Source organism: Mirounga leonina, unplaced genomic scaffold (genome assembly GCF_011800145.1).
Source record: "Mirounga leonina isolate KUSES-001 unplaced genomic scaffold, KU_Mleo_1.0 Mir_448, whole genome shotgun sequence".
NCBI lineage: Eukaryota > Metazoa > Chordata > Mammalia > Carnivora > Phocidae > Mirounga > Mirounga leonina.
Window position 1 is genome coordinate 701096 of NW_023270758.1, and position 23346 is coordinate 724441.

At 47.5% G+C, this 23346-nt stretch overlaps 1 protein-coding gene across 2 annotated transcripts in view; it reads right to left on the bottom strand.

The window, feature by feature from the left end:
* PRKCB (protein kinase C beta) overlaps positions 1–23346 on the bottom strand; it is a 317015-nt gene that overhangs the window by 49699 nt on the left and 243970 nt on the right. For both annotated transcript variants that reach the window (XM_034988039.1, XM_034988038.1), the window contains exon 10: positions 10849–11022. In XM_034988039.1, the coding sequence (XP_034843930.1) occupies positions 10849–11022 (174 nt within the window). The remainder of the gene's footprint in view (positions 1–10848; positions 11023–23346) is intronic.

Consider the following 23346-nt stretch of genomic DNA (forward strand, 5'->3'; position numbering starts at 1 on the left):
CAATCTTGAGCAATGTGAATTTTACTTTATTTTATTTTATTTTATTTTAAGATTTTATTTATTTATTTGGCAGAGAGAGTGAGAGCGAGCACAAGCAAGGGGAGAGGCAGAGTGAGAGGGAGAAGCAGGCTCCCTGCTGAGGAAGGAGCCCGATGCGGGGCTCCATCCCAGGACCCTGGGATCATGACCTGAGCTGAAGGCAGACACTTAACTGACTGAGCCACCCAGGCACCCCTGCAAAGTGAATTTTAGAATTTTCCTTGGGCATTTATTTTTGCAAGTCATGTATTAGGTGTTAAAGGGATAAAAATGATGAATAAGATACAGACCTTGCCCTCAGAGAATTCAGAGTTTTTGTGAAAACAAATATGCAACTAACTTGAGCCATAATCTAAAATAAAATGTGGTAAGAGAAATTGCGTGACAGGCACAAAGAGGGAGCTCCGGGGGCGTCAGCTAACTAAATGGCCCTCACCCACTGCCTCGGATTCTTACATAATTACCCCCCTCCCCCATTAGGGCCCTGAAATTTGACTCCCCACTCTTATTTTTTTAAATTTATTTTATTTATATTTACTATTATTATTATTATCATTATTATTTTAGTAATCTCTACACCCAACATGGGGCTCGAACTTACAACCCCGAGATCAAGAGTGGTGTGCTCTTCTGACTGAGCCAGCCAGGCACCCCCATGTTCCCCACTCTTCCGATAAAATTATTTCAAGACCTCAAAAGATCTTTCTTCTGGTCACATGCATTAGTTTTCGATTAGGACCTATTCGCTGTACCCTACTACGTGAAAATCAGAAAGTATGTATTGAGTATCGAGAATCTCCTACGTGTTCAATTTTCCGAAGAGGACATGCACAGCTCAAAGCTTCAACCCTCATCTCTCTGGGTTGATGAAAATCTTGACTTATATTTCCATCCTTTTTCTTTCTTCTGAGCTCCAGTCAGCTCCAGCTGGCTACAGGACGTCTCTACGTGGGTGTCCCACTGTCAACTCCAATTAAAAGCTCAGAAAGGCAAGCTCACCATCTTTCTCTTCAACCTAGCCAGTCTGCGCAACTTCCAAAGTGTTTTTCCCAAATTGTCATTGTTATTGGTGTTATTCTTCGTTACCTGCTGCCCTTGTCCCCTCGGCCCAAAACGACTTCCGTCAATTTTAAATCTCCTTTCCCCTTTATCTCCCATATTCAATCAGTAAGTAAATCAAACTAAATATCTGTCTGTCACACCACATCATGAAAAATGGTTGGACAGGATGTGTCACATCTGGAGCGTGAGTGTAAGGGTCATTTGATTTAAAACACTGACTGCAAGGCACGTGCCAAATTTATCTGGGGGGCCCGGGGTAGGGCAGAGAATTCAAAGAAATCATCATTCTTTCTCCAAGACAGCTGAAAGTGGGATATTCATGTGACCGCCTGGGGGGATGCCTGCCACTTTTAATAAGACACCATAGACAGAGAAGATCAACAACGTGGGCAACTCTAACTGCACGCCCCCATGCTTTCAAGGGAGTGTCAGTAAGCATTTACCTATTGCGTGATCTTTAATGATTTTCTAAGCTGGCCAATGAGTTAATCCTGTCTTGTAAGCTGTTCCTATTACTGCTCAGATGCATCTGTTCCTCTCGAGAAGCTTACAGCGCTGTGGTTAAGAGCCCTAGCTTTAGCAAGCGCTAGTCCTGGGTTTAATCCCAATTATATCGCTTACCCACTCTGAGACCTTGCAACAGATACTAAACCTTCCCTGCTTTCTGAAAGGGGTAAGAATAGCTTCTCCTTCAGAGGTTTTTCCAAAGATATATCAGATGATGCATATCCCATCTATGCAAACTCACAGAGCCTCCCTCCAGTCAGCGTGTGGTCAAGGACATGTATCACACACAACTTTTCTTTCCTCTCTACTCCATAGCCTTAGAATTACCATCAGAATCAAGCAATGGATGCTCCTCTCTTCTTTTCCAGCTTTCCGAGCCTTGCCATTCCACATGTAGAGCAAAGTTCTCAAGGGCTAGGACCATCTCTCCATTCTTGGATTTCAACAGACCTTTAATTGTTGAATGAACGTGCAAAGGCCACCGTTAAGAAGGCAGAGAGACCCAGGCTGTGTCTCTTCCAACCCATGCCCACTTTATAGGCCTGGGTTGCATTCCTGAGTCCTTTCCTGAACTCAGGATCCTCTGATGCTTCTGTTGCCTAAAGCCCTGATACCTGTGAAGCTCTCAGCAGCTTCCTCTCCTTGGAGGCCCTCAGCGCCATGTTTGTACCACTAGCAGCAGGCTCTGTCCTGCTCCAACACGGTTAGTTTCCTTGCACTCAAGATGGCGTCTCCCGCCTGAGGCGAGTAGCATTATCCCTTCCCTGTAGATACAACCCCTTCCTAAAGCTTCCAGCTGAGTTAGTGGTAGCCAACTACCAGCTGACTGGGCCAGGAATCAAACGTCTGACCTATGCTGAACCAATCAGATTCTCTTCCCTATGAGTATGAATTAGGACTCAGGGAGTTCGGCAGGTAGGCAACCGGCAGGGGGCCAGGGAAGCTACATTACCATGATCAGGGAGAGACAAAGAAAACAAGGAGAAAGAAACAAGAGATCTATTCTAGAAAGCTTTGAAGTTCTAGTTCTTCATGAGGCTCAGGTACATCTTTGCCTTTGGGTTGTTTCCTCCCAATAAAATTCTCTCTCTCTCTCTCTCTCTCTTTTTTAAACATGCGATAGTTTGGAGGAGGAGGAGGTTTTCTGTTTCTTGCAACCCAACCATTGTCAACTGAGACTACACCAGAGCTTCCTATAGCAACGCCCTTACATCAAACCATATCCTTGGATACTGCCAATCCCAAGTTACCAGGACCCCTCGGACACTCACGGTGCTCGATGGACACGCCATCAGGGGCCAGCCCTGCAAGTGGAATCATCCCCATCCCCTTCCCTGTCCCAGCATGCATTCTGGGTTGACGCCCTTCCCGGCATGCCTTGCAACTGAGTTCTTGCTGGACCATGACAGCAAATTTGGGGAGGAAGTAACTTCTGTCCTTCAATGACTCATAAAATCTAATTCTATTTAAAAAAAAAAAAGAAGTGCATATGTTCAATTGAAAAGAAAACATTTAAAATAGATGTTTTGCTAAGGAGACGTAACTGCCTGTGCCCACTGGCAGTTGGGATATTGCATGAATGTGCCAGGCTGACAATTGTCCCTGGGAAAAACTGCAGAAAGACTGGAGGGAACATAATCCTTTTGTGCCCATGAGCCAGGCGCCCCTCAAACCCAGCTCTATCATGCAGGTAGCTTCCACTTATTGTTTATTCTGCACATCATACATCATCTTTTTAAACCCTCCCTTATTATGCTCACTTTAAAGATGATGAAATCAATAGAGCTCCTAAGTGCCTTTCTAGAGGTCACACAGCCACTAACTGCGGACCCAGATTTATCTGACTGAGGCGCTCATGCTTATCCCTTAGTGCTTCTAGAACAATTGCCTAAACCCCAGCTCATCTAATGAGCAATTTTTAAAATTCAGCTTCTTTCTGATGGAGTTTACATCTCCTTGGGTATTAACTTTGGCCATCTTGTGGCACATTCAACACTTTTTTTTTAAAAAGATTTATTTATTTATTTATTTGAGAGAGAGAGAATGAGAGAGAACACATGAGAGGGGGGAGGGTCAGAGGGAGAAGCAGACTCCCTGCCGAGCAGGGAGCCCGATGCGGGACTCGATCCCGGGACTCCAGGATCAGGACCTGAGCCCAAGGCAGTCGCCCAACCGACTGAGCCACCCAGGCGCCCTCATTTGGTTTTTTTTTTTAAAGATTTTATTTATTTATTTGAGAGAGAGAATGAGAGACAGAGAGCACAAGAGGGGGGAGGGTCAGAGGGAGAAGCAGACTCCCCGCCGAGCAGGGAGCCCGATGCGGGACTCGATCTCGGGACTCCAGGATCACGACCTGAGCCGAAGGCAGTCGCTTAACCAACTGAGCCACCCAGGCGCCCCACATTCAACACTTTTAAATTGTTTTATGAGAGACATTTCTGAAATCATACACATTCAAAATGAAGACAATTATCTACGGACCCCTCCCTAAATCAAAGCAATGTTTTGATTTGTCTGCGCCTCTTTCGGATCCTTTTCCGTGTGTATATTCAGTTATAACATGTTTAGAATCATCTCTTAAATAAAATCGAATACCTTTCATTTCGGTTAACGTTGTGCCATGCGTATTTGTCAGAGATTCTTTTCATCCAATTTTTTTGAGAATGCTTCCGATGGAACTTTGCTTTTCGAAATAAGTTTTTTTGAAATGAAATTTGCATCATTCTAAGAATGACAAAAGTTGTTTTGCATGGCGGTGGGTGTCTTTTTCCTGTTTATCTATTTTGTCCATCTTCAGAATTTTTTTTATTCTATTAGGATCTTTCATCTTCAAAATTCAAAGTTGCTTGCAAGAAAAACATATCAAGTTTGCAGCACATTAGACTAGATTTGTCATTTTTTTTAAAAAAGTAGCTGATTCATAAAGGAATTCTGGGTCACAAAATGCAAAATGACAATCCACTTGGGCTACACTGGCCTCCTCTCTGCAACTCAAACACACTGAGCATGTTCCCTCCCGCTTTGGGCACTTACACTCACTTTTCCTCCTCCTGTCTGGAACACTTTGCCTCCAGATAGCCACATGCCTCGCTCCCTCACTTGCTCTGGTCTCTGCTCAAATGTCATCCTTATCAGAAAGACTTCTCTTTGATCATCCGATCAAAAATAGCACCTCTCCCACCCAACCCCTCCATTTCTATAGCCCCATTCCTTCTTTCTTTTCTTTTTTAAGATTTTATTTATTTATTTGACAGAGAGAGAGACAGTGAGAGAGGGAACACAAGCAGGGGGAGTGGGAGAGGGAGAAGCAGGCTTCCCACCAAGCAGGGAGCCCGATGTGGGACTCGATCCCAGGACCCTGGGACCACGACCCAAGCCGAAGGCAGACGCTTAACGACTGAGCCACCCGGGCGCCCTAGCCCCATTATTTCTTGTGGTTTATTATCTGCCTCCCCCATTGGAATGTAAATTCTAAAGGAACAGGGACTTTATCTCTTTTGTTCACTGATGTCCCCCTCACAAGGATGCAGCTGGGTCCTGACACATTTATTTCAACAAATAAATATTTGCTGACAGAATCAATAAGCCTTAGTAGCCTCCGTCCACTGGCAGGAATGATCTGACTTTTAGGGGATGCTGGCTTCAGAGAGGCTGCCTATTCCAGCCCAGCCTTCCTCCTCCTCAGCAGCACCAATCAGGGGGTCCGGGCCTATGCAATTCTGGAAGGTGAGTGTGAGCCAGATGACCACCTCCACGGGCCATCCCCAAAAAGGAGCCTTGCTAATGCATATGCAGGGCTCCCTACATTTTAAAATCCCTTCCACCACAAAACCTTTCCAATCATTGCCAGATCCTTGCGGGGTAAGTAGGTGAACAGTAGAAAGAACACCTTCAAGGGGCATTAGAAAACCCACCACTTACCAACTGTGTACCAGCCGATTCACCTTTCTGAGGGTTGGCTTCCTTTGTGCCGAAACGTGAACAGCCCTTGCTTATAGTGTTCTTGTGAAAGTTGGATGTAATCAAGACTTAATGTAAAAATGACTTATAAACTGGGAAAAGGAACCTGGAGTTGAGGCAGGGGCAGGAGAGCAAGGTTGGGGTTCTGGAGTCTGGCCGAACAGATCCCTGCGCCGCCCCTTATCTACTGCGTAACATTGCATGAGTTACCTAACATCTCCGGATACCCGTGTCCTCACCTACAAAGCAGGGGGAGTAACGGCGTCTACCAGGCGAGGTGCTGGGGGGATACAGTGGGAGAGTACCTGCCGAGTGACCCAGGCTGAAGTGCTCACAACACTGGCTGTTGTTTCTGGTTGCTGTTTTTATCATCCCCGTTAAGCCCCATTGGGTGGCAACTCAACATCCCGTACTAGCAGAAGCAGGGGCTCTGAGTTCAGTGGGCCTGGGACCCCGTGCTGTGTTAGGGAAAACTACCCAACATCCTACATCCCCCAGCCTTTCTCCTACAGTGTGAGGTGACAGCTAATCCCCTCCATTGCAAGATTTTTCCGGCAAGGCTAGAAGTGAAATGAAGTTTTCCAAGTCCATACATGGTGGATGCTTGGACGGAGAGTCAGTTCCGCGCTGGAGAGGGAAAAGCCGAGGAGCGCCACGAGCCTTCCCTGAACAGGTGAGAGGTGAGCCAGGGGTCAGGGCTCGGGTCCCCGCCGGAGCCTACACACAGGCTGGCTGTTGGTGGCTCTGCCCTGGGGGTGTCAGATGGACTAGAAATCCAGCGAGTCACACTCAGCGCATTCAAAAGACCTCATACTTGCAGCGGTTAAGTGTAAAGCTCGGTGGAGCCAGGCTGCCTGGGTTCAAATCCTGACCCTGAAAGGTACTCGCTGTGTGGCCTCAGTCTGCTCGTCCTATAGGATGATGACAGGACCTGTCCAAAGGCTGTCATGTGGCTTCGAGTGTAGCCCTGGGCCTCATGTGTAGTAGGTGTTATTGTGTCTTTGAAGTACATTTATGTAAAATCAAAATATATGTGCTGGAAGAAGCTATCTGCTGCTGGGTGAACAGGAGGTGGGAGGGCACAGTGGCCTCTGACTCTGGCCGCAGGTCAGCGGGTGCCTCGCCTCAAGCCAAGCACACCGGTGACATTTAAAGTTACATTTTCCCCGCACAACACAGCCCTTAAGAGACAGGGTAGCGACTTCCTCTGATCTGCACCAGCAAGGTGGCGATCTGTTCCATCCTTGGCCTGGCTGGATCAGGAGACTGTGGGTTGGCTGCCTACACGGGGCTTCTGTCCGCACATAAGACTCAAAGCCACTGAACTGTGTTCTCGGCTCTCAGACCCTCTTCCCTGACATGTGGCACCCCTTGAGGGGGCCCAGGGCACCACACAAGTCCCAGGTAAACTCCATCCCCACTGTCTAATGCCAGAAAGCATACTGAAATACAAGTGAGAGAGGGGGGGCAAGATGAAAAGAATCACCTCAAATCCACTCGACTATCATTTTTCAAACAGTAAATTATTAACAAAGGTATTGTATATTAATGAGTTAGTATTAGTCACACACATTAGACTAATACCCCCAATCTCAATACATTCAGTTGAAATTGAAAATGGTCTCCAAGTTGGTCCAGCCTCTTGCTTGAGGACAAGATCTCTTCTTGATCTACTGACGTCTGTCAGTGAACTTGGGGAACCCCAATGGGAAGAAGAGAAGATGAGGGATGAAGGAGGCTGAAGGTTTGAGAATCTAGTTTGGTCCTGTCTCTGCCACCCCTGGAGTGCCTTTAGCACCTAATTCCCTAAAAACTCCAGCTTTGGAATTCCCTTCACCATCTGTGCCAAGACCCTTGTAGGATGTGACCTAGGGCTCACTTCATATTTTTCTTTACCTTGACTCTCCTCTTTTAGGCAAAAATATTATTTTAGAAGCAAATGCTAGTCACCTTTGGAGCATAATCACGAACCAATTAATTGACAAACTGTCCAATAACAAGAAAGGATCAAACATTGATCCTGCCTTTCCTATATGAACGGTGCCACCAGCAACTGAGGAGGGGCAGCCCGTCTTCCCAGAGGCATTCCAATGAATACACGAAAAAGAAATGACAGAAGAGGATATCAACCATTAAGGGACCGAGGCACTGCGTGAGCATCAGTGGTTTGCCAACTTCATAGAAAGAGGGACACGGGACGTTACACGCCTTTGAATGAAAGAGCGCACCTTCTCCTCCATTCTTACCAAAGGGATTGGACCTGAGTCTGGCCAAGTCTCTAGGTCCAGCTACCAATTTGCAGGAAAACACTGAGGATGAGGTGGGGAGGAAAGCACATGCAGGAGCCCCAGGACTGCAGTCAGCTAAATCCAGACCAAAAATGCTCCGGGTCAAACAGCCGGGGATCTTCAGCAGATAAAGGGACTGGTCCAAGCTTAGAAGACACAGCCAGTTTCTACAAATGGGAAAGATTAAACTATCGTATTAAGAGACTGATAAGACTCAAGTGATAAAACTGTAAAGACATGCAAGGAAGTCAAGCTACTGTTGGCCGGGAGATTGAGATTAGAACGTGAAGAAGATTCCAGAGTGGCTGGCCAAAATTCTGTTTCTCAACCTGGCTGGTGGTTTGAGGAACTTAATAACTCATTACTAAAACATCTATTTTGTGTGGTTTTCTGTATTTGCCTTATAATACCTCAAAATTTAAAAATTGAAAGACTTTACCGTGCTATCATAAATAGAAGAAATCTGTAAAAAGAAAAAAAATATATTTATATATAAAATAAAAGCAAACCAATGACCTAGAAACTGGTGTTTGCCAAAGCTCAGAACCTGAAGCCTGGTACTCTGTGTTAAAAAGGGAAGTGTTAAAAAAGATAGTACAGGGGTGCTGGCACCAAATGGAAACATTTCCCTTGAGGCACTCAGAATTAAAGCGGATTAAAAGGTGAATGTAATCTGGGGTGCCTGGGTGGCTCAGTCGTTAAGCGTCTGCCTTCAGCTCAGGTCATGATCCCAGGGTCCTGGGATTGAGCCCCGCATCGGGCTCCCTGCTCCGCGGGGGGGCCTGCTTCTCCCTCTCCCACTCCCCCTGCTTGTGTTCCCTCTCTCGCTGAGTTTCTCTCTGTCAAATAAATAAATAAAATCTTAAAAAAAATAAAAGGTGAGGGCGCCTGGGTGGCTCAGTTGGTTGGGTGACTGCCTTCAGCTCAGGTCATGATCCTGGAGTCCCGGGATCGAGTCGCACCATCTGGCTCCCTGCTCAGCGGGGAGTCTGCTTCTCCCTCTGACCCTCTTCCCTCTCGTGCTCTCTGTCTCTCATTCTCTCTCTCTCAAATAAATAAATGAAATCTTAAAAAAATAAAATAAAATAAAAGGTGAATGTAATTTAAAATTTATGCACCAGCCAAAGTCACCCAAAGTCACCCTTTGTACCATTTTGTAGAGGGATGCATGCGCCGTACTTTGGCAAACATGACCCCAGCTCTTAGTTGTGCCTGCAGTCGAGTGAAGGACGTTCTAGGAGACCTATCACCCAGCAGACCCCCACATGAGGCTGGTGGACCAAGTCCCTGCAGGGAACACTAGACACACTTGCCTAAAATGTGCCCTCCCCTGATGGCCTGCGGTAGGGAGACTATCTGGGAATTAGAACTGGACCCCACCAGATAATCATATCACCCAGAGCACAGATACCGTAGGGGCAATGAGGGGACAATCTGGGGACCCACTTGCTTCTCTAGGTTCTACCATATCCCCTACTGCACTGTTTTGTGACGATTCCATGTCTGTTTCCTCTGCTCCAAGACCATAAACTTCTCAAAAACAGGACCTGGTTTGCTTGGCTCTATACCTGAGTACTTGGTCAAAGCCAAGACGAATGTCGAATGCCTGTGAAATGAGTGAGTAATATCTGCTGAGCATTGACCTGGCACTAAGCACTGTGTCAAACGCTTCTCGTGGATAGTCTCATTTCCTCTTCACAACCACCTTGGATGTAGCTACTTTTAGCTCATTTTACAGATGAGCAAACTGAGGCCAGGGGGGTTTTACAATTTGCTGAAGGCCACCCAGTGGTAGATGACAGAGCCAGGATCTGAACCCAAGTCCCTACGGCCCCAAAATGTATCAAAAGACTTCTCAGAACAGGGAAGGAGCCAAATCCCAGCTCTGCCCCTTTCACAAAAGGCAGTTCTAAGCCTGATGTGTGGTCTGTATTGATAAAACCCACCCCAAGGCCAGTTTTAGATCTTTCCAGGCTGGGGGTGTGGAATCTAACTTAGCAGAGGACAGGACTTGCTGATGTTGGCGGAGAGAGGAAGTCCCAAGCTTTAAATTACATGCAATATACAAAAGCGTCCCATTTCACATAGGGGGTGGGCTCTAAAATTAGCATGCATAGTGAGAGCTGCACAGAATTGAAATAATCTTCGAGAATCCCTTAAGGCATCTTTAAGTCACTGGGCCACTGGCCCTTAGAAGCCCCAAAGGCAAGAATAACTTTGTCCCTTTTTGTATTTGGGGGCTGGCCACCCCCTCCTTAGGGATGGAGGCCAGGGTCTCATTTGAACAGGGAAAAGGTAAGAGGTTACTTAAAGGGATGGCCCTTGCTCCTGCAGATAGAGTTGAAATCACAGTTAATAGCAGAGAGTGCACAAATGTCCCCTTCTCTTCCTGGGAGCCACAGCTGTGTGCTCACGAGCCCCTGCCTTGGACACTGTACTCCCCCCTTGGGGGGTCCTCCGAAGGCTGTGTTCTCAGGCAACCCCTCCTTAAGGAAGTCCACGCAACTGGCAGAATGCACCCGAGCATTCATCCGCAGGGTCTGGAGGGCTGACTAACCATCTAAACACACACGCCCTGTGGCCCTTCCCACTCGTTCTCATCTGTAACCTCTGATGTAACATCGCATATTGTGAGACCGAAAGTTCTCAGTCGCTGTCCCCGAGTCACCTCTGGCTGTCTGAGAAAAACCCTGCTCGGTTGGTTATTAAGCCAATGGCCCAAGTTCCTTTATCTTCATCAAAACAGCATCTGCCTAGGGGAGAGCTTCTCAGTGGCCGCCTCGGAAACTCTCAGCAGCCTCCCCCGGGCACACCATCTTCCTGTCTCTAGAGTGGAAAGGGTCCAGGTGTCGCTTTGGGGGTGGGTGCTGCTGGGATGGCTCAGGCCAAAGCCCTGGGGACGGGATGGCCAGGTCGCCCCAGGTGGGTGCTGCTGGGATGGCTCAGGTGAAGCCCTGGGGACGGGATGGCCAGGTCGCCCCAGGCGAGTTACCATGGTCTGGAAGCAGGAATGCAGCTGGGTCAGGAACGGCGGCTTCCCAGGCAGGGCCAGCACCCGCTTCTCCACCATCGTGCACTCCACATCGTCATCCTGGATCACGACGTCCTTCTTCAGGATCTTCACAGCATAGAGCTCGTCTGTGCCTTTTCGCTCAGAGAGCATGACCTGGGAGAGAGAGGAAGCCTGTCAGGGTGGTTGGAAGGGCCTGGGGGGAAAGAAAGACATGTTCACTCAAATCCACTCCAAGCTCTGCCCAGATGCCCTCTGTGGACACCAAGTCAAGGGATGACGTCCTCCAAGGACCTCACACTTTGACTGGCTGAACCCAATCAGCAGGCAGGGTTCCAACAGCAACAAGCAAATATTGACCCCTTTGGGATATGCACCAATGCCCAGTCCACAGGGCTAGAATACAAACCACCTGCGGGGAAGTATCTTTGCTTGTTTTGTTCACTGGTGTAATGTAATAGTGCATAGTAGATGTTCGATAAATATTTGTTGAATGAGGGCATGAGTGCCTTCCTGATAACACTGAATGTGGAGCACTTGTTCCCTTATTCACTCAATTATTTAATATTCATTAAGAGCCTGCGAAGCACTGGGAATATGGCCATAAATAAGCAGGCATGTTCTCTGACCCTGCTGTCCAGAGGAAGAAAGACTTCAGATATTAATTACAGGGATGATTAGTGTAATATTTTAACATCCTCTCTCGCAGTCCTGCGGCTTCCTTCCATGCAGCTGTGGTCCCCACCCCAGCATGTTAATCGGTGTGGCTCAGGACACATCATTATTTTTACTGGTCATGACTATGTCAGACGCAACGGTGGCCAGCAGGTACTGTTCTCAAGAAGCCTCTTAGAAGAAGCACAGGGCAGTACCACACTGCAAGAGACCTGATCAGGCCTGGGGGCTTCTGGGAAGGCTTCCTGGAGGAAGAAGCAATCAGACTGAAATAAGCATTTACTGCAGGCACTGTGTCAGGTATTTGGCAGGTGATTACCTCAATCACCACTACTACATTTCTGAGCACTTATCAGTGTGCCAGATAAGTAGTGGTTTTCATTTGTTATTTCTCATTCCTTTGTGTAGAATCTAGAAGGTAGGTACCTTTAAGAACCCTATTTTATAGGGAAGCAAGGCTCATGGAGGGTAAGAAGCCTGTCAGACAGCAAATTCAATTAGAGACAGGGACAGGATTTGAACTCAGGTCTACCTGACTCTAAAGTCTCTGCCTTTAAACGCTGTACTTGCCCAGAGCTCCAAAAGAATCCTCAAGGAGTTTAGGTGGTCACACAAATAAAATGCTCATACCTGACACAGCTGGAGGACCAGAGAATGCAACAGAGCCCTAAGGCCAGAGGGAGGGATACCTAGAAGGCTCTCCAAGGCAGGAGGGCAGCTGGGCAACCTCCATTCAGCTCTTATCCTAGGGGTAAGAGTCTGACTGCATGGAAGCTTCCGGGCTGAGTCCACCGGCTCACACAGAGGCCCCATCTCCTGCTTTCACCATCTCCTTTCTCACCATAGCCAGGGCGGCCACGGGCAATGCAGATCCAGGAATTTAGAGCATTTAGCAAGAAAGCTCCTGGCGCACACTTCCTCTTCCTCTACCATAGGACAGTTCTCAACTTCTCCCCTCTGGCCCCACCGTAGAAATAAGGGTTGCCAAACTGAGCGAGTTCTACCTGCTGGGCGTTTACTCAGTCCCCATGCAGATCTGCCAGCCCACGGGGCACGGTGGGGCTCAACGAGCCAGGCTGTGTGTTCTCAGTGTGTTTCCCATCTCCTCCCAGTTCTCTCGCTAGCCCCCAAAGGCCGTTTTCCCTCTCCCAGCCCTCAACAAGGTAGAAACGGACAACTCCACGAGGCTAGTATTCTAAGATGTAAAGAGTCAGGTGGAGATGGGGGTGTTCTGCTCCCAGATTCCAGAGAAGGCTGGGGATGGTGCAAGTGCAGGGAGGAGGCAGGGACGTGACTTGGCCAGAAGACACATGGGTAGAGGGGTTGAAGGCGGGAAGAAGAACCTTCAGCTGAGGAGACCCTCCGAGTGCAGTAGGAGGGGCTCAGTGCTGAGCCGGCTTCGAGTGTGGACAGCCCCACTGACCCATCACCACCGGTCAAGGCATCATCTAACTAACAATCCTAAATTCTTGTAAACATCCCCTTCCGGACTGCCCAAGACAGAACAGAGGGGCCTCCGACACCCCAAATGTCGATGCAGTCATGATGGGACATCTTCACCTCTTGCCTAGAGAAGAAGCAAGACAGATGGCTGGGAATTCCCCGGGCACCAGGGACAGGGTGGACATCCTACAGCTGTTTCAATTATCCCCACTTCACAGATAAACAAACTGAGGTTCAGAGACATTAACCTGCCCAAGCTAACAAGTGCTCTAAAAATGCAGCTTTGTCCATGCTACTCAAGTGCAGACAATCCTTCAGGGACTCCCACAAGCCTCACAATCCCATGACTCCATCCTCTTCTTGCTTTTCCTTTGAATCTTCTATCCCCACCGTCTGCAGTGTCCTTCTACACTCTTTCACTGCCCAGAAAATCAGAGATTCAGCTCCGTTGCTACCTCCTTCTCTAATCCTCAGTGTTACACTCAGACCAAATGGGTCACTCCCTGCCCTGGGCACCAGGACTGTTTTGCACCTGTCAGTCACTTTAACACAAGCTTCCCAAACTTCAATCAGTCATCCATGTGCCTTTTTTAAACATCTTTTCCTATCACCTAAACTGCTATTCGCTTAGTATTTTAAACATCTAGTCACATTTTTTACTGAACTAAATTTATCTGAAAAAGGAAACTTTGGATCACCACTATTAATGGCAAGCCAGTATCACTAGCCATAAATGGAAGATCAGCATAAAAATAAATAAAAGCAAAGCAGTGCTAAGAAATTCTAGCTAGCTATTGCTAGCTGCTGAAGGTTCCAAGCCAGCCCCTGTGTGTTCTCCTTGTTAAAGGAAAAAATGGTGTTAGCAAATGTTAGAGAATCATTAACAGCATACATATTGTCATCAAACAAGATTTTCTTGTTCAAGTAATTAGAAAGATTGAAAGAAAACATAAAGAGAGCATAACCTTATCATGATGTGATTTACTTTCATTTAATATCACATCTATGTACCACCTACAAACAGTCTCAAGCGCGAAACTAAAATCGTCTTGCAAATCATCAATGCTATGTGCTTCACACCTTAGGAAATACTGTGGCATTTGTAGAAATCGTTTTTTAAGTCAATCAGCGGGGATGTGTAAAGACTCTGGTGCCTTGCCCTGTCCTAAGCAACATGCGTAGAAGGAAGAATAAACCAATACCAGATAGCACCTCTGACATCGTGGGAGTAGTACGAAAATGAGCCAAGGTCAGGAAATTCCTCTGTATTGGCTGGAGGAGAGTAGAAATGACACACATGGAACATTGGGTAACAATTTAGACATAGAACTGAATCGGATTCTAGAGCAGGGGTCAGCAAGCTTTTCCCATGAAGGGCCACATAGTAAATATTGTAGGCTTTGCAGGGCAATCTCTGTATCAGCTACTCAACCCTGCCATTGTAGCGGGAAAGCAGCCCTTGACAATATACACATGAATGGGTATGGCTGTGTTCCAATACAATTTTTTTTGTAGGGGCGCCTGGGTGGTTCAGTCGGTTGAGTGTCCGCCTCTGGATTTCGGCTCAGGTCATGATCTCCAGGTCGTGAGATCGAGCCCTGTGTCGGGCTCTGCACTGGGCGTGAAGCCTGTTTAAGATTTTTTCTCCCTTTCCGGGGCGCCTGGGTGGCTCAGTCGTTAAGCGGCTGCCTTCGGCTCAGGTCATGATCCCAGAGTCCTGGGATCAAGTCCCACATCAGGCTCCCTGCTCAGCGGGAAGCCTGCTTCTCCCTCTCCCACTCCCCCTGCTTGTGTTCCTGCTCTCGCTGTCTCTGTCAAATAAATAAATAAAATCTTTAAAAAAAAAAAGATTCTTTCTCCCTTTCCTCTCCCCACTCACTTGCTCTCTCTCTCTCAAAAAAAAAAAAAATTTTTTTTTTAATAAAACTAGGTGATGGCTAAATGTCCACTGACAGATGAATGGATGAATGGATAAAGAAAATGTGGTGTGTGTGTGTGTGTGTGTGTGTGTGTGTGTGTACACAGTGGAATATCACTCAGCCATTGAAAAAGAAGGCGATCTTGCCATGGGTGACAACATGGATGGACCTAAAGGGTATTGTGCTAAGTGAAATACGTCAGACAAAGAAAGACAAATACCATACGATTGCATTTATACAAGGAATCTAAAAACCAAAACAAACAAAGCAGAAATAGACCCATAAAAAAGAGAACAAACTGGTGGTTGCCAGAGGGGTGGGGGTATGGGGATAGACAAAATAGATGAAGAGAATTAAGACATACAAGCTTCCAACCACAAAATAAATAAGTCACAGGGATGAAAAGTGCAACATAGAGAATAACATTGTATGGTGATGGATGATAACATTGTGGTGAGCAGAGCATAATGTATACGATTGTCAAATCATTACGTTACACACCTGAAACTAATAGAATATTGCATGCCATCTCTACCTCAATAGGAATGAGTGAATGAATGAGTGGCAATGGGCCGGGCACCAGTTTTTTGCTAGAACATGTGTTTCAAGAAAGATCAGGAAAAATAAAAGTTTCTACATAATCACAGTGGCAGCAGTTTGATTTGGAAGTGAATCCTAGCATGCCTTTCAATTCTTCCAACTCTTTATTAGAAGAACCTTCTGATTGGGCAGTGGGCCCACCTGGCCACAGCTGATTGGATCAGAGATAGCTACTGACCTAAGCTGAGCCAATCAGATTCTCTCTCCAAAGAATTTGCAATATATTAGAAGAACCTTCTGATTGGGCAGTGGACCCACCTGGCCACAGCTGGTTGGATCAGAGGTAGCTCCTGACCTAAGCTGAGCCAATCAGATTCTCTCTCCAAAGAATTTGCAACAGGATACCGGGCCAAGTCAGCACTGCGCCCCTGACGAGAGAAACACACAGATCTGCCTAGAGTGGTGATTTTCTACCACATGCAGGCAAAGAAGAAACTGATGTTGGGGGTAATGAGCAGAGGCCTTGCTTTCCAGGGCTTGGTTCCAGTTTCTCATGAGGCTTGGCTGTTTCCCACTGAAAAAAACCTCCATCTCCCTCCAATAAAGTGACCATTTTTACTGATATTAGTTGGAGCAGATTTCTGTTACTTAGGGATCCTGTAAGACAAAATTACTGTTTGGGTGGCTCAAATTCTTAATAAAAACTAAACTGTCAGGTAGCCAAATAGCAGCAGGTCAGTATGCAACCGAAAACAAGGCAAGTTCCATTCTCTAAAAAGGACGGTGCTCCCCTCAGACCCCTGAGGGTACTTGTTTATAATAACTGATCCCAAGCACTAGAAGCTTCCCGCTGTGGCCTGGTAGTCTGCATTTTAACAAGCGTCTCTCCTCCCTGTGACTCTAATCACCAAATTTGTTGAGCTGTGGAACACTGAAGTACTATCAAAATCGATTCATTGAATACGGTGTTTAGGAGGTATCCATAGGTCAAACAGGCTTCTGTCTTGATTTTGCCAACACCTTCTCAGCAGTCATTAATGGGAGTAAGAAGGAAACTTCTCTTTGTTCCATGATATTCTCATCAAGCTCTTCTTTTCAGTTGGAACCTCTCTGGCCCCTCTTGGAGGCCTTTTTGAGAGCTTCTTTCCTCATGTCATGAAGGAAGTGATATTCTGTGGTGCTTACAAAGATTTGATACTCCTCAGTCAAGAGGCCGTCTACGCCCTCTCCCCTTGAAACTGGGTAGGTCTCTGTGACTGCCTCCATGAACAGAATACAGTGGAAGTGGTCCCCTGTGACGTCTGAGGTCGTAGCTTCTCAGTTTCTCTTGGGACACCTGCCTCTGGAGCCCTGGCTCCACCGTGCTGGTGAGGCCAAGGAATGAGACCACATGGAGAAGTCCTGGGACTACATGCCAACCAGCCCCTGGTGCTCCAGCCTCAGCTGTCCCAGCTCCAGCCTCTGCAGGAGAGACCCTAAACCACAATCCACCAGCGAGCATTCCCAATTCCCAATCCCCTGCCCACAGAAACCGCAAGAGATAATACGTGGTTGGTGTTGTTGTCAACTTCTGAGTTTTGGGATGATTTCTCACGCAGCAATAGATGACTGAACAGATTCATCTAAGTTCATATGTGCATGAACATAACCCAGCATTGCCACTGAGGTCCCTGTTACCTTGCCTTGTTTAATCCTTGAGTTTGGTTGTGCACACTCTTTTCAATCAAAAAAAATTTTTTTAAAGGCTTCAATTAAGAGAAGCCACAGAGATGGAATTCATTCTGCCTTCCAAATGTCATCTTTCCCAGTCTTATCCAGGACTTGGAAGGCGGGCCAATTCATCCATTCATTCAGGAAACATTAAGTGTCTAGGATGTGCCAGGACCTGAGATGGGCACTGGGCATACGGAGTGACAAGCAAATGAAGCTCGCCCTCCTGCACAAGTAATTACCGAATTCAGTTACGATTCCACTCCAGCAAGAGAAGTGCAGGGTGCTCCGTGAGTGTTTGAGTGGAGGACCTAACCTGAACTTGTGGGTCAGCAAAAGATGTTCTGGGGGAGTGAGAGCTAAGCACAGACCTGAAAGATCAACAGAACTAGCTAGGCATATTCCAGGCAGAGGGAAGAGAACTGTGCTTCCTTAGGATGAAACTATCTGCATCCACAAACCTTGGCCTGGAATTACTGTAGGAAGTGAGCACTCAAGCTCAGATTCTGGATTCCAATTCCCACCTGAGATGCAGCAAACAATCATCTCTAGCAGAACTGGAGGGCTCCAGCAAAGAGGGCGGCACTGGCACCAAGCCGGGAGACTGGACAGGTAAGAGGTGGTGTTCAGAGGCCATGGCGCAGGGTTCAGAGGCAGGGACAAACGAAGGTGATGCTGGAGGGAGGGTCAGCCTGGGAAGGGGGTGGGTCGTTTGCGGCTGGTCATGATAACCACTCCCACTTCTTGCTTACGCTGCATGGGATCTCACTTAATCCCCACCCGAATGTGTAGTGGGAACTTCTATCCCCGGTTGGCAGACAAAGAAGCACGGTGACTTGTCCAAAGTCACTCTACCAGGAAGTGAAGCTTCCAATGTCACCCATCTCCAAAACCCATGCTCTTAGCCGTATTCTGTCTGATTCTCTGGATCTCAAGTATCCAGTGCTCTGCTATGGTAATTTTATTTATTTATTTTGAGAGAGAGAGAGAGAGAGAACGAGAGAGAGAATCTTAAGCAGGCTTCACGCTCAGCACAGAGCCCGATGTAGGGCTCAATCTCACAACCCTGCAATCATGACCTGAGCCAAAATCAGGAGTCAGACCCTTAACTGACTGAGCCCCCCCAGGGGCCCCGGCTATGGGAGATTATTTGAATTATTTGTTTATTTAAATTATTTATTAGATTATTATTGCCACAGTGTTTCAAATTTGGCTCCAGATCCCAGCCGTGTTCCTCGCTTTCCTACCCACACCACCTGCTGAGAGGCTTGGGACCTTACAGGCTAATATGTGGCCACAGACAGAAGGGTCATTTCCTTTTTCCATTTCTTATACAGCCACTAACAAACCATTCATTGACTTGGTGAGAGGGTCTTGGTCTGAGCTGACACTGTAGCCGTGACTCCAGCTCATCTATCCACAAGCTCTTTCGGAGACTTTGTGCCAGGCACAGTGCTAGGCATGTGCCCACACACAGGACAGGCTTCCAAGCATGAAGCGGCTTGGGGGAGATCTTCCTCTCCCTAGGCCCTGACACACTGGCACGGGAGAGGAAAATGGCAGAGAGTGAGACAGCCATTGCCACGGCCATGGGGCTGGCCACGTTCTAAAATGTCTCTTTAAGTGCCAGCGAGCTTTTGCTTTTCATCAATTGTCTCATGAAGTTTCTGGAGTTCCCACTTCAGTTAATACCAACATAGAGGGCGTGGGCTGTTTGTTCAGCTGTCCCTCCATTTCCAGGGTGAGGATTCTGAACAGATTGAAAGGATGTGTTGAAGTGACGCTCTTATCAAACTCCAAGCCACATCTGTTACCCAAGAATCTTCTGGGAGAGATGTGATAAATAACAACGCTCCGGTGGCAGCAGAGAAAATGTGGGAAAGTAGCCCAGGGACTCCTGGCTGCAAAGTTTGCTGCGCTGAACTTAACTGGTGAATCCAAATGGCAGAACGTGCCCGGAGTCTTGGCCTCTGGCCCGGGACAGTGTTGCAGAATGGTTAGGACATGGGGTTTAGAGTCAGAGGACCTGGGAGCTGTCCCAGTGCCACCATACACTAGCTGCACGACCTTGGGAAATTCACATAACTCTTCCTCCTCTGTTGACAATAGGAACAACAATGATTCTTCACTTTCGATGGTAGTGGAGGATCTTGGTGGGATAAAGTGAGCAACATGCACACCTTCACTCAGCACCGTGCTGGGCGAAGGATGAGTGCTTAATACCTGGAGGTTGTCCTAGTTTCTTGGGGCTGCCGTAACAAAGAACCTGAAACTGAGAGGCTTAGCACCATGGGATTTTATCCTCTCACAGTTCTGGAGGCCAGAAGTCCAACATCAAGGTGTTGGCAGGGATGCTTCCTTCTAGAGGCTTCCGTCTAGGTTGTCATGGAGAATCTGCTCCATGCCTCTCTCCGAGCTTCTAGCAGTTGCTAATAATCTTTGGCTTACCAATGTGTCACCCCAATCTCTGCCTGTTTTCACTTGGCATTCCTTCCCATGCCCCTGTGTCTGTGTCCAGATTGGCTCTTCTTTTGAGGACACTGGTCATTGGATTAGGGTCTACCGTAACTGAACTTGATTACATCTGCAAAGACCCTCTGTCCAAATACGGTCACATTCATAGGGATTCTAATTAGGATTTGAACATATATTTTGGGGGAAGACAATTCTATCCACTACAGTGGTCATCATCAATTTCACCTTTTCAGAGAATGACTGGGGGGGTGGCTGCTTGTGATCCTTGTCCACCAGCACCAATGTCCAGTTCTCAAATGGCTAAGGAGATTTGCCCTGTGAGGACTGTGGGTCCCTGTGCTTACCAATGTGAGAAGGTAGGCATAGTTAGGGACCAAAGACCCAGCTCCCCATTTCCCCAGCTTCAATAGACATCTGCCAAAAGTCCAAAGCCAAATTGAGTCTCCCTTAACTCCTCTCGGTTACGTCCCTCATTCAATACATGAACAAGTTCTGTCAGCTCTTTATTCAAAATGTATGCCCTATCCAACCTCCTTCCTGATCTAAGCCACCACGATCCTGAGCCTGGTCTCCTGAAATTGTCTCTTAATTATTCCTTGCCTTGCCCCTACTCTTCCCCACGAACACGTGCACTCTGCTCCACATACCCCAACAAAGCTTTAAAACTCAAGTGGGTCGGGACGCCTGGGTGGCTCAGTCGGTTAAGCGTCTGCCTTCAGCTCAGGTCATGATCCCCGGGTCCTGAGATCGAGTCCCACATCGGGCTCCTTGCTGAGCGGGGAGCCTGCTTCTCCCTCTGCCTGCCTCTGTCTCTCTCTCTCTGATAAATAAATAAAAATCTTAAAAAAAAAAAACACATTAAAAAAAAAAACTCAAGTGGGTCCCTGTTCACTCCACCTTCCTAGGATCTTCCTCTCTTCCCACTGCACTATCTTCCCCCAGATATGCCCAAGTTTGCTCCCTCATCTCCTTGCAGAAGTCCTCCCTGATCACCTTCTCGAAAGTTACAGCCCTCTTTGTCACTCCCCATCCCTTTCTTCTACTTGGTTTTCCTTCATAGCACTCACCACACCTGACACGATAGCAATCTCTCTTTATCTTCCTCCCTCCCTAGATGTAAGTTCTAGGAGAGCAGGTCTTTTGTTTGACTTGTTCACTGGTGTATCCCCAACATCTAGCACGCAGTAGGCACTTAAGGAGTATTTGTTGGATAAATGAATGAAAAAAATCTGCATGGGGGGAAAGTAGCTTAAAAAAAAAAAAGCCCTAGATCTGGGTCACTAGAGATCTCCAGTGACTTAGGTCTCAGAACTGTTTAATTTGTATATGGCTATTTCCAACCCATATTGCACAAAGAACTTGAGGTAGCATTCAAGATTACATAACATAAACATCTGAATTTTACGGTATGTAAATTATACTTCAATAAAGGTGGTTAAAAATGATTATACATCGTATAGTGCGTGTGTGTGTATTTTCTCTCTTCTTCTCTCTCTTCCTCCTTCCCTCCCTCAGCTTCCTGGAGGCCAAAGCAACCAGAGACACACGAAACATAACAAAAGCTCATTATTTCCTTTAAGGAAAAATCATTTTTTGAAGAGAAAAATAAGCTTTCCCTAGAACTTGGGTCTAAAAGAAATATCTCGCATGGATCTTGAACATGTAGTCCTATAGTAGATGATGTTCCTAACAACATCCCTACCACAGGGGGGTACCAAAGGGAGGAGGGCAAGAAAGGAGGAGGAGGAGGAGAGACCAAGCATCTAGCACTATCAGAAACTGTATGCTCAGCTAACACGCTGGGATTAGGAAAAGATTCTAACTTGAGCTCAAATGGTACATTGAAAAGAGAAAGAGAGAGAGAAACTTGGGGCCCACAGGGTCCCCAAACTCCGATCTGGGAGAAGAGGATGAGGAAGGTGCTTGAGCTAAGGCCGGCATGGGACAGGGAGACAGAAGCAAGTTAAAGCCTGGTGTGGGCACTGTGCGCCCACTGCAGACCCCTGGACTCCTCCCCCACTACGCCCACCCCACGAGGGAGCGGGCTTGTGCACCAGGATACCTGTCATGTTGTTGGCGTTGGGGGCTGGCCTGCTGTAAGATGTGCCTCCTCCTTTATTTTAGGGTTCCATCTTTTTGAGAGTTCTCCCTGATGTACAGACTGTCTCCTGTGAGTTGCACCCAGCCCCCCAGAGGCCAGCAGAGGGTACTTTCAGTCAGCTCAGCTCTAAGTTTTAAGGCAGATACGGTACCCCTCCCCCCATCCTTAGCTGGGGTTTACCTCGTGTGCTTGCACCAAGCTTTGGTTTCTCCAGGACACACATTACTGTGGAGCTTTTAGAAGCTGATGCCTGGGCCATACTCCAGACCCATTAAATCAGAATCTTCTAAATATCGGGGGCCTTCTTGTGCCAGGTTTGGTCTGCCCTAGGGAGGTCGCGATGGTGACTTGGCAGGCCATCAGGATGGTGGTGGAATCAGGGGCTGGAGCCCTGGGCAAACGTGGTCCGCTTGCTCTTCCAGGGGTGTTCACCCACTCAGCAGTAGGATTTTGAGAGAATTTTGGGTGCAGCCGAGATACAAAATGAAGGGGAGCTTCAGCATCCTCATCTTGACAACATGACAGGTATCCTGACAAGCTCTTCGAGGGAAGCATGAGATTGTGATACCAACAGAGTCTGACGAGCTGGAAGTCTGCATCTCATTAGAATGGTAAAATCAGAGTGGTACAGGCTCGGCTCTGTAATCATGAATTCAAAGCCTGACTCTGTCATGTGCTTGCTGTGTGATCATGGGCAAATTACTCAATTTCTCTGAGTCTCGGTTCCTTCACCCATTAAAGGGGCAAAATGACAGCCCCTCCCTCACAGGGCTGTTGGGAGAGCCAGGGACGGAACACAGGGAAAACTTGGTGCCCAGCCCAGAGCAAGCCATGCTGCAAAAGCATCAGCAGACTCGGGGGGCATAAAGGGGATGTTCCAAGGCCCTCTGTGGCTACGGTGACCCTCGCTCACCTTCTCCAGAAGAGACAAACAGAAAGGCAGAAAGTGAGCCAAAGCAATAGACCAAAATTTCTGCAAAATCGATTTCCCAGGAGATGCAATGCCAAGTCGGGGATGAAAGCAAGGTCCTACCGTCTGTGCTTAGAGGTGGGGCTAGCACAAGCCCTCTGCCAGAGGCTAAGAGGACCCTCCCTCAGTGAGCTGCGTGCTCAGTGTGGACGGGGCCTCCCTGTGGAATCAGTAGACCATCTTCCATCTTCTACAATTCCAAATGGGGGAGGGGCGGTAGGCCTGGTTCATAGGCCCTCACAGACTCGTCCATTCTGGCGTGCAGATTTGCTAAAGCCCTCCCTCGGACGGGGCCAGGGATAAAGAGTTGGCTCAAGCCACTCAACCCTGGGTAACCAGAGGCCTGGAATAGGGGGCAGATCCATTCTAACCCGAACTCTTGTAGCATGTTGGATGTAGGGATAAAATGTAGACAAAGCATCCATCAGTCCATGGGGCCATAACGATGACTCGATGGCATAAGGCATGTGAAGAGCTTCTCAGATAGAAAGAACTGAAGGCACTGTGTTCGCCATGGCTGATGAGCCGGGAGCCTTTTGGGGCTTTCCCAACATTTCGACTTCCACCAGATGCGAAGATGTCCTAACATGCTCTAGGTTATCTTGAAGGCCCCGATTTTGACCATCCAAAGCGTATTCTTATTGTTC